At 40.0% G+C, this 18,944-nt stretch overlaps 2 protein-coding genes across 3 annotated transcripts in view; one reads left to right on the forward strand and one right to left on the reverse strand.

Annotated features, from left to right (window-relative positions):
• RPL31 (ribosomal protein L31) overlaps nt 1–8,604 on the reverse strand; it is a 277,352-nt gene extending 268,748 nt beyond the window's left edge. The window contains exon 1 of the mRNA XM_061626856.1: nt 8,600–8,604. The gene's annotated coding sequence lies outside the window, so the exon portion shown is untranslated. The remainder of the gene's footprint in view (nt 1–8,599) is intronic.
• The window catches only part of CHST10 (carbohydrate sulfotransferase 10), a 32,095-nt gene extending 13,357 nt beyond the window's left edge, over nt 1–18,738 (forward strand). For both annotated transcript variants that reach the window (XM_061626850.1, XM_061626849.1), the window contains 4 exons: nt 2,960–3,057; nt 8,534–8,768; nt 12,398–12,503; nt 14,031–18,738. In XM_061626850.1, the coding sequence (XP_061482834.1) occupies nt 2,960–3,057; nt 8,534–8,768; nt 12,398–12,503; nt 14,031–14,568 (977 nt within the window). In that variant the 3' untranslated portion in view covers nt 14,569–18,738. The remainder of the gene's footprint in view (nt 1–2,959; nt 3,058–8,533; nt 8,769–12,397; nt 12,504–14,030) is intronic.
• Nucleotides 18,739–18,944: the final 206 nt, after the last annotated feature.

Here is an 18,944-nt window from a genome sequence, read left to right on the forward strand (position 1 = left end):
TGTACTGTATGCCTTGTTCCTGTGGGGTCAAAGCTCTTATGATTTGTATAGAGCCAGGAAAAGTTAGCTTTATTATTTTATTCTGGTTTATAATTCCCACGCAGTTTCCTACCTGCATTTTCTAACTATATCTCTTACGGTATCTTGGTTCTCTTTTATGCTGCTGTTATTGTTATTTTTTTAATAAATCTGCCTCAGTTATACTTGGTGTGTCTTCTTGGGAAAAGCCTTTGTACTGAATCTGGCTCCCAGCTGCTTGGTTGCTTGCTACTGGGTTATTTTGCTAGTCTAAGGCTCAGGAAGCAGGGAGTCTGGTTTTTAGCTCTTGCTTCTTTGGAATTTTAGCAACGTTTGATAAGGTTTAGGAGTCTCCTAGTCCAGGCTGGTTGGACATAAGGAGTGGCGGCAGTGTACTATCTTGCAGGGTTGGTATTAGACCGTGGATATTTGGCAACTGCTGAAACATTAAGGACTAGTTCCTAGGTTTGGGGATGAAATACCAAAGGCTTACCTGAGTTAGTATGTATTTTTGGCCAGATTATTTTTTGGGGAGAGATTGTGTGAGAACCGTTTAGTCTAAAACATGAAACAATGTATTCAGTGAGGTAGAAAAGGGTAGTGTGAATGTATCTTAAGGTTAGCAGTAATATTTTTCCTGTATAATTTGCCCACACAAAATCCAAACGTAAATTAAATGACTTTAAATAGCTATTTTGTGTAATTCTGCCTCCAAGGTTGAATGTGTTCAAAGTATGTGGAACATTTTGCCAAGAACTTAACTAAGAAAAGACAAGCAGACAGGTGGCGTTGCAGGACAATGAAATCCAGCTTTCAGACACTAGGGGCTAGAATCTGATGACTTTCTGCCAAAAGAAGACAAAGGCATTTTTATCTAGGTAGGCCTTTGTCACATAAGCTGCCCATAGTGGCCACTGTAAATTTGTTCAGTTCATGGTTTTTTATGTCAGCTTTACTGGTGATTTACCTATTTGTTCCTGGGATTTGAATGTTACATATTTTATCTTGTATGTTATTGATAGCCACCTAGAGCACCACTTGATGTAAAGGTAGGATACAAGTTGAACAAATAACAAATGAAGAAATTTCTTCTAGTTTTTGAGCTCTTACTTGATACTGCTGGCATGTTTCTGTGTTTCTCTCTGCAACCATCAGAGCTAGCAACTTAACTTTTAGAATTAAAGCTGATAATACTCAGTATGTCATTTCCTATATCTGGTTATCATACTCTAAATCTGATGAAACTGTGGATGAAGATACTGCATCAGTATAAATAGGAATTGGTGCTGCCCTATGACTTAGGAAAGGTTTATTACCCATCTGATGGTTTTGTTTTGCATACTAATTTCATTATATGTGAAATACTAGATTAGAGTTTCCTCTTGAAAGCCAAGTACCGTAGAATTGTTTCTTTGGTTAAAACCTGGAAGGGCATGAAACTCACTAGTATAGTGATGGAGAAAGTCCTTATCAATTACATTGTATTTCAACATGTATTGAATGGGAAAACACCTATATAATGAGCACCAAGAAAGCAGGTTATTTTTCCTTTTGGCTATCCATGATTGGATTAATAAAAAATTACATACTTCTGCTGTCCCATTACTGTAATTTTTCTGCTGAGTATGTTTAAATACTTTTCCTTAACCTCTGCAATAACATATAAAATATCAGTTAAATTAAACTGCATTCAAGGCCCTAAATGTAGGAGTGATTTATTTATTTCCTTCCCCACCCCCCATTCTCTTTCAGAGGACTTTGTTAATAAAAAGAATTCAACAGTGCCCATTTTGGTGAATTTTGCCCAAATAATTAAGCCTCTATTAATGCACTCTCTCTAAAATGTGAGTTGTTGGTTGTGTTCAGATATTCCAACAAGTATGGTTTATTGTGATGGGGATGAGCCTAGCCTCCTTTGAGGCCTGTAGGTTATTGTGTCTCTCTCCTTTCCTATGCTGGCATGGCGGTGAGAATTATATCAGAAGCTTTTGCTTTTCATTTCAAATAACCACAGTTAAGTGCTACATCCAAATCCTAAACTGTGGAGAATCTTAACTGAGGTTCATTGAAACAAGTCAGCTTCATAACATGGCTTGAAGTTGTTTGGTTAATCATGACTATGGGTTGTTTGAAACACAGTGTGTTGGGTTTGGATGACATAACAAGCTGAAGTTAATTGAAAATAGAATCAAATCCTTCTCCTCTCAGCTATACCAGATAAGAAGGGAGTGTGTAAGTCTTGTTCCTGATATAATAAACCATGTTTTATTATAACATAAAAATGTAGCCTATGACACATTATTTTCAACAGGATCTTACTTTGAAGTTGTTTTTTTCACAGACTGTAGCAAAAGTTCTCAGTCTTTAGCATAATTAATATATGTAAACTTTTTTAAAAACGGACAAAACCAAAATATTTTAAATTCATGAAAATGACTAATGTTTTTAATTGCTGTAAACAGCCCATAGAGCTTCGGCTATGGGGCGGTATATAAATGTAACAAACAAACAAACAAATAAAGGCAGCATTACACATTATATATTATAAGTGGAAATAACCATTCCCTTCTGCATATGTATTGTGATGAATACACAGACTCATATAGCCACTTAAAACATGATGGTGTGTGCATGGCTGTGTGACATGTAATCACCCTCATCCTAACTAGACCTATAAACAGGGTTTTCAAATCGTAGCTGGGCTTCGTAGTCAATAATTATTTCTTCATTAATATCCCAGTATCCCCAGTAGGGATATGCTAAAAGTGATTCAGAGCACATGCAGTGTACCTCTTTTTTTACTGAGCAAGTGCAGCTTCCCCTGCCCAAATGAAAAAGGGCTTGAAAGATAAATGGCAGGTGATAAATGACACCAGAGATTGTTAATTTTGTGTGTTAAAATTGTTTGCCTTTCTTACTATTACTGTATTTTCTTGTCTAGTGTATGGTGCCAAGCAAGAGCCATTAATACTGACAGCTATAACTGAAGTAGAAAAAAATCAAGAGACAAAAGTGAAAAGGTTGCCTGGAGAGTGTCAGGTATGTGCTGCTAATCCAGAATAGAAGGTATATTCCACCCAAAGAAGCTTGGTTGGTGGGAAAGGAGAGATAGGGCCTTCTCTGTGGCAGCACCCCATTTGTGGAATTCCTTCCCAGGGGAGGTTAGACTGGCCCCATCCCTGATTGATATTGGGTGGGCAGTAAAGACGTTTCTTTTTCTTCTAGAATTTAATGGTTCTTAATAAGTGATTGAATTAACTGTGCTTGTCTTTGTTTCAGAAGCTCTGGTTTTAAAATTGCTTTTCTTTGTTTGCTTTGTTCACTGCCTTGGGGGGCCCTGTTCGGGCCAAAAGGTGGTTTCGAAATGACTTTACAAAATGCTCTAAAAATTATTGCAAGTGCTCCTTGGGATAATCCAAGAAGCCTGCTCTCCTTGTAATGCTTTCCTAGTATTCAGTGAACAGTGACTATTGTTTCAGATGACCGTTTATGCTTTAGGACAATCACCTTCCTTGGCTTGACTGGCCTGTACATTCATTCCTAAGCTGAACTTAGTTAAGAGAGTAAGAAACTTGTAAGAACTGCTTTGCCAGATCAGACCAAGGGGGTTCATCTCATTGGGTGTTCTGTTTCTGACATCACCCAACCAGATGCCTTCAAAACAGCCTTTCTTAGCCTTGAGTCTTCAGATATTAAGAACATAAGAAGAGCCTGCTGGATCAGGCCAGTGGCCCATCTAGTCCAGCATCCTGTTCTCACATTGGCCAGCCAGGTGCCTGGGGGAAGCCCGCAAGCAGGATCTGAGTGCAAGAACACTATGTTGGACTACAGCCCCTATCATCCCTGACCATTGGCCATGCTGGCTGGGGCTCATGGGGGTTGTAGTCCAACAACATTTGGGGAGGCTGCTCCAGAAACTCGCAATCAAGGTGGAAATACCTGTCCCTGGTATTCAGGAGCATATTCCTCTGATCCCAGAGGTCTGTTTTGGCGTTTGGGTCTAATCTCTATTGATTTATCCTCCACATGAATCTATTTTAACTTTTAAAAAATAATTGGTTATCACAAAATCTTGATGTAGAATTCTGTAAGTCAATTATGCACTGTCTGAAAAAGAACTCTGTATTTTCTGTCCTTGTACTGCTAATTAATTGCATTTGATGACATCTTTTTTCTTTGCTAAAGCAATAAGCTCCCTTAGTGTTCTTTCTGTTTCATGCTCAAATCCTTTCTGAGATCTGCTGAACAGAACTATAAACAGCATCCCAAATATCTATCTATTTATAATATTTTAGTTTTTCATATGTGGCACACAATGGCACTATGATACTTGCCATTACACTCTTTGAATTTCTCAAGTTCAGTTAATGTGATTGTAATGACATTACAGTGTGGGTTTTTTTGGTAGTCTAGGTTTTAGCACAGATACAGTTGTAAAACCAGGAATGTTGAATTACTGGCAGGCTAGGCTCAAAAAAATGAAGAGACAAATATTATTGGGTCACATTTGTGGCTTTTTGTTAAGGGTGAGTTGGCTGAATTGCATACTACAATTATAAGGAGGGCAGTAGTTGCTATGGCTTATAAATTGCTGAGACAGTAGTTGCTATGGCTTATAGTTAGAAAGTGGACTGATACAAAATTTGGCAGGGTGGGAAAGGTAAGTTTGAAGATAGTCTATGCCAGATTTGGGATAGAAACGATAAGAAATGGCTTACATTAAATATTTGATGAGTGACTTTGGGAAGTTGGCTGGTAGTATGTGTTTTTATTCCATAAACTTTGCTGGGGTGGTTTTTGGGAAATATTTCTCTGTTTGTACTGCACCTTTTAGAAAATTGTTAGTTAAGTCAAGGGGAAATCTAGTATGTGCCATTACCCATGAGTTGTCTAGCACATTGTAGTTTTTAGTAAAAATGCATTTTTATGGCTAGTGTTAGTCAGTGCAATTTCTTAAGGATGTCCCTTGCACATACTCAGTATGAACCTGTTGTGAGAGGAGGTTAAGTAAAGGAGGAAGGGGCGAAATGGAATGGAATGTTGAATAAGAGAGAGTCATTCAGAAAACCAGAGTGTGCCTGTGTGGAAGACAGAAAAGGAATTGGTGGGGTGGCTTGGAGTGGGGGAATGAGATGAGAGAGACATTAAAGTTTTTTTTTATTATGTTTATATCCCATCTTTTCTCCAAGGAGCTCAAGGTGGCATACATTTTATCCTTATGATAACATTTTATCCTTACAAAAACCCTGTGAAGATCAGAGAGTCCCCGATTTGTCTGTTCACTGGAATAGGCACAAAAAGTCTATGCAGCTGGAGCTACCATTCCATTTTAATGTTGACACTAGCACAACATTATTCTCTGTTGTGTTCATTCTGTCATGGGCAGAGCAATCCAACTTGCCAGAGGGTGGCGGGAGTGAAGCTAGTGGAGGCTTAGCTGGTGGAAGGGGCTGCCACATTCAGCTGCTGTTCAGAGGCCTTGTAGAGGGGAGGATGGTGGCTGCTCCGGCAGGGTGCAGTGGAAGGAAACAATATACATGTTTACTTCTGAAATCCCTTTTCCTGGTGTACCGGCTGCCACGACAGAGGGCCGCAGGAGGGAGCTGAACAAGACCTGGATATCTAGTAAGTTCCCCCCCAGACCCCTCCTCTGACATGCCCACAGAATGCCCCTTTTGTAGGCTTTCTGCTGGTTTCTACCACCTCTCCTTACGCTGGGCTGGGTTTCTCCAGTGGACCTCCGGCTGAGCTGGCTGAGATGAGGGACTTATGCTGGCATAGTCTGGCATAGTCTAGCCAGCTCAGCTGGAGGTCCACCATATCCAACTCCCCTCAGCCTGGCATAAATGCAAGTTAGATTGTGCCCTAAATTGGCAATTTGACAGGGGCTTAGACTTGATGACCTTCCAGGCCCCATTGAATTGTTATAATTCTATGTGAATGGTATTGATTGCCAGTTGGGTACTTGTAATGTTGAATGTAGCTCCTTGAGTCTGTTCCAGTGAACAGACACATCTGGGACTTGAGTCCACCCCTGACAGCCGTACAGTTTGAAGATAATTTATTTTATTTATTTATTATTTGATTTATATCCCTCCTTTCCTCCCAATAGGAGCCAATAGGTAGTGGTGGAGCTTGGACTAATTACAACATATGATACCCTAGCATAAATAGTGCATCTTTTAAGGCCATGCCCCTTAACACCTGTAATTTCCCTGCATTTTGGAGCTTGAGCAAACATGGAAAGCCCTAAACATGTCAAACCAAAAGGATTTTTTTGTTAATGAAATAGAACCACTAAAAGGAACACAGAAATGTATCATAAGAGTTCAGTTCTAATATAGGTGTGTATGAGTATTCATGAATGGCACTTACTCTTAAGCAACTATACTTAGGATGGTAGGGCTGTCACAAACTTGCATGTTTCCAGTTCCAGAAATAGCATGTTGCTTATGTTACTTTATTTTTTGCATGTGTAAACAATCAGTGGTCGTAAGCCATACCAGAGGATCTTAGTGTAGCATCACTGAATTAGGTCATCACTCTATTGCAGGGGTGGCCACTCTGTGGCTCTCTAGATGCTGCTGGACTACAGCTCCCATCATCCCTGACCATTAAGAAGATCAAGTACCTTGCTTGGCTCATGCAGCTTAAGCCAATATATAGTTTCACTATCCTTCTGGTCTATACTGTAATGCAGAGCAGCTGTACGGTGTTTTGCTTTGCAGCATAAGCAGTAGCAATTTGTCTGTTGAAATTTGCAACCCAAACAGCTCTACTTTGCAAGGATTTATAATTAGGACTGTTCCAATGTTTCCCTTTATTCCAGTATCCCATGTCTTTAGAATATGTCCTACATATTCTTATTCCCACCCTGCAATCTTAAATTTACAACATCACACCACCAGATGTGAAGGGCTTTCTCTTGTTCTCCTGCCCTCTGGAGCTGCCACACATCTCCATTCTGTTCCGGAGGGTCTCCCAATGCTCCAGAGCAGATTTTTGGGTGTGTGTGAAGAGCTGTAGGGTGGAGAAGTCCCTTGTGTGTGTGTGAAAGTCCCATTGCACAAGTAAGCTGCCACTAGGGATAGCATCTGTTGGCTGGTGCCGGATCAGAAGCATTCCATGAAGGCTGGTGTTGATTTGAGTTTGTTCTTTGTCCACCAGCTGCTGCTTTTACTGATCTATTTTCCCCCTTGCAAAAATATTGCTATTAATATCAATATTTTGAAAGGAAATAAATGAAGGGAAATATCAATAAAATTGTTGTTCCTAATATCTATATTTTAGTGGCAGGATTTTTTTAAAAAAAATCTATTTTCAAAAATAGCTGCAGAAAATCGCTGCTTAAAAATCCAATCTGCAACAATAGAGAATAAGCAAAAATTTGGTACCAAATCCGAATTGGGCAGAATCTCTAGCTGCCACAGTTGGATATCATGCAGTAGGTTCCACCAAGCTGAGTCTTGTGATAGATTCAGTATTAATGTTGCATTACTGATTGTAAAGACAATTTATAATTATGTAGGGATTTATATTATTAAGGGTGCAATCCTGTACACACATATCTAGGAATAAGCCCCATTGAACACAGCGGGGCTTACTTCTGAGGAAATATACATAGGATACAGCTGCTTTCCTCTGTGAAAGCTTTTAAATTCATTTGGAAATGTTTAATATGGTAAACTAAAATTATTTGCTTCAATAGTTTAAATATTTAACTTTGATTTAAAAATAATCGTAACATTTTAAACTTAAAAAGTGAAAAAATACTAAATATTACAAATGAAAATGTCACAATATGGAAGCAAAAGCAGATTTGTATGGTGCAGGTAAGAAGCATTCATTTTGGTCAGCTAACAATTAAAGTGCAACTTGGTGTGTCCAAATTTTGAAATTTGTCTGAACATAGAATGAATATGTATTTTGCACAATGTGTAAAATGTGGCTTTTGTTTCTGTACTGTTTTAAGCCAAGCTATTTTGCATCCTTTTGAGAGATCTTGAAATGGTCAGCTGTTTGGAAAGGCCTAAGATAGATAAATATTATTTCTGCAGAAGGTCCACAGTAACCTGTAGTTTTTGATTTTTTTAAAAAATTGCATAGTTGGATACTTTGAGTATAAGTAATATGGGTGGGATCTAAATGTCCCAGGAGTGGAGTTCTGCTCATGGGACACTCCTGCTGCAGAAAGTGAGGGGGATGATTTTTACCAATTTCCTCCTCTCCAATAGCACACTGTGCTCCCACAAAATCCATTGTAGGCCCTCTGGAATAGCATGGAGGGTGATGCTGGGGGCTGCAGAGGGAAGGGGAATTGGTGAAAATCGTCTCTTTTCTTACTCCAGTGGGAGCGTCTGCTGGATCTCTGTTCTTAAAAGGATGAGTCTGGATCTAATCCTATATCATGCTGAATCATTTCAATCCTTTTAAAATGTGAAATAGGAAATAAAATTCTTTCTTTTGCTTTCCCCTTTCTCTCTCTTTCCTACTCTTCTCCCATTTTACACCTAAGACAATAGGTAGAGGTCTATCTGAAGACTTTGTACATCAGCCTCTGATCCATATGGAAAGGCTTGAGCTGCTCAAGAATGTGTGCCAAGATGCGTCACTGAAAAACCTCACCCACACTACTGTTTCAAGATTCGTTTTGGATCGAATATTTGTATGTGACAAGCACAAGATCCTCTTCTGTCAAACTCCAAAAGTTGGCAATACTCAGTGGAAGAAAGTCTTGATTGTTTTAAATGGTATTTGTTTACTATTAAAGTCTCTGATGTGTGTGCTTGGTTGGATAGAGAAGGTTTTGAAAAAATTCAACCAGCAAAGTATAAAAATGGGTTGTTTCTGTCAACTGATTTTTTTTTATTCCAGCATTTTATTCCCCATAATTTTCTATCTTTTTGAACACTTCCTTCAAAAAAATCCCTGAAATCTTTCAATATCACTTTCTGCTGTGCATCAGGTGGTTGTGATCTGAGTTTTAAGAGAAAATTAAGTGTGGTCTGCTGTGCCTAGTATGGCTTAAACAAAATGATCAAACTATTCCAAGTTGGCAACCATAAGATAACTCCCCCTGCTCCCACATAGTGTTTAACTTAAACAGTAGCACTGCAACATCGCATTAGCATTTTAGTTTGACTTTTTCATTTTTAAAATATACTGTATCTTAAATGCCCATAGGCATTCCCAGGGTGTCTTACAACCGAGGGCTCATCCAGGTGACTGTATAACGTGCGATATGATCGCTTTGTGCATTCATTAATTTTCGGTGGTCCATATGACGTCATCCGTTTTTTCGCATTTTTGCGCAGTTAAATCCACTTTTGCAGTACTGCAAAAAATGTGATACGCTTTTTTAAACTGGGAATCATCTACTGTACCGTAAGGCACTCGGATGCAATACCGCAGACTTTAGAGCTGTGGGTGGTCCATGGGCATTTCCCCATACCCCTTCCCTCGTTCCCAGCCAATCATGTATTTCCACTTCTGCGCATGTGCGCAAATGTCCAGGGAAAGCCCAGGAAAACTGAACCAATCAGAGCAATGGTGTGTTTGGGGGGGGGCTCTGCAACTTCTACTGCACAGCTACAGCCGTTTATTTTTAGCCAGCCTGCGAACTGGGTGGCTGCTCCAGGTGAGATCTGCAATTGTGGCTGTTTGTAAAGCCCCCCTTTTCCTGGCTGGTCTTGCTCAAGTGCGGCTGGTTGGTGCAGGGAGCTTGCTTTGCTGGTGCTTTGCAAACGGCCACGGGAAGGAAAGGGAGAAGGGGGGGGTGAAGGCAACGGAGCATCAAGTTTTGCCTGAAGTGGTTGGGAAGCTGCTGGGAAGCCTCGGTGGCTTTTCCCTGACGCCGCCGACGCCACCTACACGCAGAGTGAGAGGCAGGCAGAGCAAGAATGAGAGAGAGAATGGGGAGGAGCTGGGAGCCACCACTGAACACTGCACTCTAGAAAAGCTTGGGGGTCAGGAACCTTGCAGTGGAGCCAGAGGTCCCAGGTGGCATTCTTGCGTGGTATTTGATTTATTAGACATTTTTTTGGTGGGGGGATGAAAGGTACAAGGACAACTTGAATCGAGAATGCACCTGGGCGGGTGTGCGCAAATACACAGAGTCACAAAGCTGCCGCGCCACCCCAGGAAAAGTTGGTTCTGTAAGAAGGGGGGTGCTCCCCATTAAACTCTCAGCTTTCCTGCCATTCTTTACAAAATAAGCAAGTAGTAGCAGCTCATCAATACCCCCCCTTTCCGTTCTGTAGAAATAAGTGGAATTGCCAGCCGTGTGTATCTCCAGAAACTGCAATATGCATAAAGGCAGAAAAGCATACAGTCGGTTTGGTGAAATATCGCAAACACAACCAAACAAAAACACAGGAATTATTGGCATATAAGTGGTTTGCTAGAGCGTCTCGGGCCCCCGCAACCATAGAGACTGGTGGTCTACCTTCCTAGACATGACACATCGTTACTTGCTTGCAGTTCCATGAGAAATAAATGGAATTGCCAGGCGTGTTTACCCCCAGAAAATTTAATATGCAAAAAGGCAAAACCACATACATTCGGCTTAGCGATATATCGCAAATGCAAGCAAACAACAAAACAGCAATTATTGTCAGATAAGTGGTTTGCAGTTCTCTTTTATCAGAGGGAACACTTCAAAGCGGAGAAAGAGGAAAGGATGTTTAGAAGCTCTAACCTCATTCCCCCTGCATGCCTTCCTATTACAAATTGTTCCTGGAGAATATGTCCAGTGCGTGTGTGTGTGCAAAAGGGGGGAAGGGAGGCCCTGGACTCAGCACCACCAGCAGCAGCCCCCAAGAATTGAGGGATCCAGCCGCCACGTGGGGTTCCCTAGCTAAGAAAGTCTGCTGGGTGGGAGGGGGTGCGAGGGGGGAGATGGAGATCCCCCTCCCCCAAGCCCTCGCTTATGAACAATGTTGCCATAAGGGAGGAAAATGTAGCTGCTGCCACCTCCCGCCGCACTGATCTCGCTACATCGCGGCACTTCCTATCCCGAAGCTTCGCCGGTGCAGCTGCTGTGAAGTAGCCTTCTCCACCACCACCCTTGCATGAGCCGAGGAAGCTCAGCATGGCTCCGGCACTGCTGGGGTTCCTCCTGTTCCTGGGCTCCGGGGTGTCACATGACCCTGTCCAGGTGCCCGTTGGGCTCCAGCTGCCGTCAACTGCACAAGGCAGAAATTTAATAGCTGTAAGTGGAGCTGTGCAAGAGCCAAAAACTTGGTCAACTCCACTATAGCCACTACTACCAAACCAACAGGAAATTCAAACTTTCGCACTCTTACGTTCAAGCACATGCACGTTATTGTGCTTCAGTGCAAAGGGGAGAGGAGCATACGTCATATTTTGCGGACCAATTGGCTGATAGGGGGTGGTGTTTCAGGCGGAGCTGGGAAAAAGCGAAATAAATGTACAGGTCTTCCCGCTGAGTGTGTGGGCGCAAAAACGTATTTTTCAGATCGGAAAAGAGCGGATTTCAGGCAAAGTGGGGACTGTCAGATGACAAAGCGAATATGGAAAACGTGGATTATCAGGGTCAGTTTGGACGAGCCCCAAGAATAAAATCATATAGTTATAAAGCTTATAAGAAGAACAACAAAACCACAGCAGAAACTAGAGTAAAGCACAGCAGGTTAATAATTATATTTAATTGCATCTAAGATGTCAATAGAAGACAAAATAGTATTAAAACAGTGAGAAGACTCATTGGTTTTTGTATGTATTAAATTAGGACATGACAGCATGAACTTCTGATGTTTCAGTGCTCTGCTGTGGGCAGTACTGCTTGGTAGTGGTGGGTGTCATTGACTACAGACAAGGTTCTACCTGGAATGCTTAGATTCAGGTATTAAAGCCTTCTTCGAAGACAGAAGGATATAGGCAAATGCAGACTTTGTGATTGGCAGGCAGTATGGACAGTATGATTGTCCCGACAAAGTACAAATCGTAAGAGCTTTGTCTTCTACCCAGACCTGATCAGCAAAACAATATAATCTACCTGATATATTTAGTCTTTATCTGTTTCAGATGCAGCAACTGATTTCAGGAACCCCTGGATGGGGAGAACACCTTCCATGTCTAGAATCCAGTATAGCTTCCCATAGCCTTGGCAGTGTGGATAACTTGTAGAGAAGACACCACAAGTGGACACTGAGGGTCTCTTGTGTGGAACCCTAGGTTGTTGGAGGGAGGAGATTTTACTAGAATCTTGAGAAACTACATTTCCATTTTTTAAAAAGTAAGACACTGGTCCTCACGGTGATAGAGCTGAGCAATTTAATAATTGCCACCAGCACAAAGTGGAGAACAGGAAAATCTGAAAGATAACTTTCTAACAACATGTCTTAACTTATTTCCTCAGGAGCTTTTTCTTCCATAGAGGAGATCCCAGAGAACATTGTGCATGACCATGAGAAGAATGGTCTACCACGCTTATCTTCATTCAGTGACTCAGAAATTCAAGAACGGTAGGCGAGAAATTTAGCTTGGTGTCTGAAACCAAGAGAAGTTTCATTTTGAAAAAAACACACTTAACCAGATAAGTAGAACTGTGGCATATATGAAAAGTAAACATGCAAAAGTGAAAGGTAGCTATGTTGACCCATAAGGAAAAATCCAAAATCCACTTTAGGGCAGAACCTTTATTAGGCCAACCAAAATGTCACAAAATAGTGTACAAACTTTCAAGTGATCTAGAACTCTTCATTAGGCTGGATAGTAAACAAAGCAAGGGGGCGAGGAAGAACAATATAATACTGGTGGTAAAGCCATAAGTCTGCATCAGGTATAGTCTGAAGATGGAATATGGGAGAAAGTAGCAGATATTCAAATAACACTCTTTTAGGTGCTATGCAGGTTTCAAGTTGCATCAAAGACTACTGGGAAGGAGAAAAATATCATGGCTGACTCCCCATCTCTGGAAATAAAAAAAAAGCAGCTGTTGCCCATCCGAAGGCAAAATGCTTCATTTAGCTAAAACATTAGAGCCAAATGTGCAGAGTCAAAAGAACAGAGAAGGACCATGAGATAAACAGAAGTGCTGAAATGAAGGGGAAATGAATTAATAGGTTGAGGTGTTGTTTTCCTGCAAAGAAATGTGAAAATACATATAATTCTTAAGTAATTCATTTGGTGTTTCACAATATTAATTAGTAACACAAAGAATGGATACAAATTGGACAGTTTCAAGGGTGACTATAAGTTAGAAAGCCCTGAATAACTTAGAACCCAAATGCTTGAAGGAGCACCTTCAACCACAGACATAAGAACCCATTTTCCCAAACACCATTGTCCCTTTGGCTTCCCCCCAAGTGTTAATGTTGCAGGAAAACATCCTATGAGCAAGAGAAAAAGAATCTAGAGAGGCAAACTGTCATCCATGCCACCTCTTTAAATATGAATGAATGAATGAATGAATGAGTCTTTATTTTTACCCCGCCCTTTTTCCAAAACTGGAACTCAGGGCGGCTTACAAATAAAAACTACACATAGGTAAAAAAAAAACAAAAATGTACAATTAAAATAGAATTAAACTATTCGTAACATTAAAATCATGAAACATACACTTAAGATACTAAAACAATTTAAAACATTAAGAATAGGACCATAGAACAATACTACAGACCTTATGAGGCCCTATCTTAAACATCTAGTCCAAAAGCCTATTTACACTTTTTATTTTTTTAAATAATTGTTGATATTTTCATTGATCTTATGTAAGCCTTGTCTGTTGAAGAGCATGGTAAAAATACTTAAAAATAAAAGACATCCTAAATATTTTTCAACGAGAAAAATTGTCATTCTCAGTGCATATGACCTCTCCCACTGTGATACCTCATTCACACTTGCACATCACCATTTGCTGTTGTAGTCATCAAGTGAGGAACATTCATGTGTGAACCAGTGATTATTTTATCTCAGCTTTGTAAATTTCCAGCAGATAACAATTTCTTAAAATTGCCACAACTTCTTTTCTCTTTTTCTTATCCATTCAGACTGAAATTATACTTCAAGTTCTTTATCGTAAGAGATCCATTTGAGAGGCTTATTTCTGCATTTAAAGATAAGTTTGTCCGCAATCCTCGATTTGAACCTTGGTATAGACATGAAATTGCTCCAAGCATCATTCGTAAATATAGAAAGAATCGCACTGAAACCAAGGGGCTTCAGTTTGAGGACTTTGTGCGCTACTTGGGTGATCCAAATCATCAATGGCTAGATATACAATTTGGAGACCGCATAATTCATTGGGTAACCTATGTGGAACTTTGTGCCCCCTGTGAAATAACATACAGTGTAATTGGACATCATGAAACTCTGGAAGAGGATGCACCATACATCTTGAAGGAAGCTGGAATAGACCATTTGGTGTCTTATCCTACTATTCCACCTGGGATAACACAATACAACAAAACCAAGGTGGAGCATTATTTCTCAGGAGTTACCAAGAGAGACATACGCCACCTTTATGCCCGGTTTGAAGGAGATTTTAATCTTTTTGGCTACCAAGAGCCAGATTTTCTACTAAACTGACACCTAGGAGCTGTGGATGAATGAGTCTAGTCGATTAAACTAAAGTATACAAATAATCTTCTGTATAACTGAGATGGTACTGTATCTTTTGTAGGTTTCAGAAACTGTTCCTTGTATCTCTTGAAGAATTGCTATAGGAACAGCTAGGGTCTGCAAATTGCTAGCTACTGAAAATAGTTTTAATACATGGCACTGCAATAAGTTACAAGCAAAACTTAATGAGATAGAAAATGTCAAACATTTCTCTTTCCCTAAACCAATAGAGGATGGACCAATAATCTATACATGGACTTGAAAGTGAATGCATTCTAAAGAACATTTGTTTTTTGGGGGGGGCAGCTTTCTCCAGGGTAAATGGACTAAGGAATTGTATATGAAACTTAGAGGTCAACATGGGACCAAACATTGGAGGGCATTTTATAGACAAGGAGAAGATTTCCAGATTCTGATGTCAATCTGAAGGATTTTTCTCTTGGATTATTTTGCCATACTCTTGTGATAGCAGTGACTAACCAAGTCAAATAGTTGTGCATTTTTAACCTTTGCTTTCAAATGAGATAAAAAATCTTCTGCAAGTGAAGCTGAGATACCACTTTTAAAAAAAGCTGCTGGGGAAATAAAAAAAAAGATATTTCTTGTATCTGCTTGAGTGACTTAGACAGTTTTATTACCAAGCCTACATGTGATGCTGACCACACATTCCATGTGAACATGCATGCAAGCACATGTCACTGCGGATGTGAGATTTTTCAAGATTTTGAGCCCAAAGTTACAGTGTGCCATAGAGGAATTGTCTTGCACTTCAGTTACAAACAGGAAATAGCAATAGATCAGAGACCCACTTTACATGAAACCAGAGATTGCATTTGGATAAAAAAGAGAGCAAGATCAGAGAAACACAATAGAAGAGAGAGAAATGGAAAGACTGAAGTGCTAATAATTGCCTATTACAAAGCAGGGAAAAAGAGTAGAAGTGGATTTCCTGTGATCCACAGTGAGTCAAGAGCCAGGGGTTATGGCTGGATACCAAAGTTTTGGGGATGATAGACACCGTTTCTCAGATAACGCCTCTTGTTATCTGCCAACAAGCTGGAAAAAGGCTATGATGGGGAACAAAAGATAGGCAAGCCTTCATAGGTCACCCTGAGGCCCACATGGTGCAGTGCTCAAACAGGCAATCTGGGTTCTTGAACTCTCCCAAAATGTTAAAAAGAAGAAAAATGGCTAAAGGGGTGAGCACAAGGTTTTGTGTTCTCTGTAGGTTCCTGAGTAGATGTGAAGAAAATAACAAAAACAGGAGAGGCAAGGGTACAGGGTAGAAGAAATGGGGAAGCCAGCTAGGGTTGGTGCAACCTGTTCTAACAAGTCCCATGGAATCCAAACCAGTTGAACAATGTGGTCACTTGGGGACAAGAATCTAAAGGTTCTGTTTCTAAAGGGGAGGTGTGAGCAAGATTGCAAATCTGGCTGAAGGAAGGAGAGGGTTCCAAAACAAAAGGCATTTACCCCAAATGAGAGGTAGGATACAGTTTCCACAGTGCACTCATGGGCAGGCTTAGAGGGCAAAGATGAGTTCTGTGTGCAAAGTTGAATGAGACTGGACTTTATTAGGAATGCTTAGTGTGAAACTACTGGTTGCAAAAAGGGTTCAAAATGCAAAACTGATACGATGGGTCCCAATCTTAAGAAATGGAAATGACTTTCAGTTAATCTACCAGTACTTGTTGAAAAGGCACTTTTCTTCTCACTGGGCTATTGAATGCCCAAATAGAGGTGCATGACTGTGTGCAGAGTGAGGCATTTGTAACTATTATAAATCCTTCTCATGATGATGAGATTGAGCCTAACTCCTATTAGAGAGGCTAGCTAGTGTACAGCTAGGTCTGCTTCCTCTGTAATGCTTGCAAAAGCCCACAGTTTGCACATTCTCTTGTTGAGTGAAGCTCCAGAGGAATGCTCAGATGACAGCAAGGCCGAGCACCTCAGTAATGGTATCTACTGTGCACTTTAGCAGACATTGGTAAACTTGTGCATTTTACCATTGTTCTTAATTTTTTTATGGTGCTGGCTATTCTAATGATCAAGCCAAGCCATGAAACTAGAGTGTTGCCATAATAAATTGAATCACTATTCCATTCAAATTTAGTATCCTATCTCTTGGGACCAATTCTTAATCTTCAAAATACCCATGCATGCAATGGGGCTGTGGTCTTCCATTCATATATCCACTGCACATGCAACACTAACATACAAGATGTTTGTCTGATTCTTATGATTCTTACATTGCAAAATGGGATGGAAAGATTGTGAGAAATGGGTGCTGATGTATGTATGTGTATTTGTGCTGTACAGTATTGAATTATGTACACAGAGGGACTGTCCAGTTGCATGCATGGTATTTCCTGAACTGAGTGTGTAAATTGGCCCTTTCAAGAGGCAGAATCTGTTGCATCAGAGGGGAGAACCCAAATTCCTAATCTTTCTTCAAAATATCCTCAGTTTTTTATACTTGAGTTTTTCTCCACACTTCCATGTGTTCATCTACCATGTGAAACCACCAGTGTAAAACTGGGAAGCTAACTAGAAATACAAAGAGATGTTGTGTTCGTGTATATACGTATACTGAAGTTTGATAGCAAAATTTAAATGTCCAGAACAACAACACTTCTAATTCGTGCTTGTGTTGTCTTTGTTGGATAAAAAGACAACTCTTTTCTTTACTTTTTAAAGTTCATCAGCAATAAACTCTCCTGTTAATCAGCTTTGTTCCTCTTTGCTGCTAGGAGAAAGGAATAACTGCATTTTAGTTCTCAAAAGTATCAGTGGGTCAAAAGTTGGTTTTGGCCAATGCTTTTGACTTTTGATGTAAATGTTGGAATCTTACTGTAGTAGTATCTTAACTTGTTTGGCTAGGCGTAGTCAGAATGCTGAGAACACTGAGAAGAGTTTAATGTCTTCTCAAATATGTTTATGTAAACTTGAAAAATACAAAAGAAAATCAGTGCCAAAACTGTTGCTTCCCATGAAAATGTAGTCTGTACGAGCTTGGGTGTATTTCCAGAAGGATTTTTTAAAGACTTTAGAGCCATTCTATATATGTCACACAGATTGAGGTAATAGAGTTCTACACTGTACCACCACTTCAGACTGCAGATGGGGAGTGGATATATTTTTCCTTGCTCCGTGTATAAATCTAATAATTCTCCCTGGAATGTAGCCGATGGTGAGGAAATGGGAGGGAGGAAGATTTAGTTTCACCTCTTCCTGTGGATAGTTTTGTATGGGCAGGAAGGTTTTAAGATAACCCTCTTATCTGCAGTCTGAAGTCATACAGTCCAGATTTCTACCACTTCACTTAGTGTAAAGCAATGTGATGCCCTCCAGATGTTGTGGACTGAAACTCCCATCAGCCCTAACCATTGCTCATGCCGGCTGGGATTGATGAGAGCGGTAGTGCACAACATCTGGAGGATACCACATTGGCTCCCCCTGGTGTAATGTGTTGAATGGCTCCATTTGTAAGAGAGAATGAAGGGCTGTTTCTCACATGGCAATATTTTTCACAGATATCTTGCCTGTGTAGGAAAACCATGTGAACACTGTATGTCTATATTGCCATGTTTGTGTGCCACCTTGAGCTCCTTGGAGGAAAGGTGGGATATTGGTCTAATAATAATTATGTGTACATAAACATGCAGTTTTCCTACACAGAAGTAATATCCTTGTAGGGAAATAATTACATGTGAAGTTGCCCTTAGTTACCATTGACAAGATATATGTCTAAGGTGGCAAAGCTTGAAGTGCTCTTGTCAATTTTTTTGTTGGGGATGGGGGCCCACTTAACAATCTCTTTGGTATATTAGGTCCTAACTGATGTTTAAAAGATGTAACAGCTGAGTTATTTTTATATGAAATGTTGGAAAAGTAAATTGCAATTCAGGACTAATGAGCTGATCAAGTTACCTCTCTGCTGAATTAAAATGTAACAATGTGAGAAATGTATAGCATAATAAGGCCTTACAGCTTAGTTCTAATAAAAAAGTGAAGTAAATTTTCCTTCCCTGCTCTATGTGATGTAATTGCCCAGAATATTATTGGTGTGTCCTTGTGTGTTAGGAACTCCATGTAGTAGATTTGTCGGATGAGTGTATTTTGGTTTGAGAAATAATTCTTGCTTTACGTATATAGGAATAATTGAGATTACTTTCACCATTTCTAGTTTGTGGCTGTTGTGTTTGCTCTTTTTGTCCTGCCTCTTATGTGTTTCTTAACTTTTAATATATATATTATTTAAATATTTATTTGTCCATCATATATTATTTGGTGTTTTTATCTTGTATATTTATTTGCTGCATTTGTATACCACATTTCTTCTA

Source organism: Rhineura floridana, chromosome 5, assembly GCF_030035675.1.
Source record: "Rhineura floridana isolate rRhiFlo1 chromosome 5, rRhiFlo1.hap2, whole genome shotgun sequence".
NCBI lineage: Eukaryota > Metazoa > Chordata > Lepidosauria > Squamata > Rhineuridae > Rhineura > Rhineura floridana.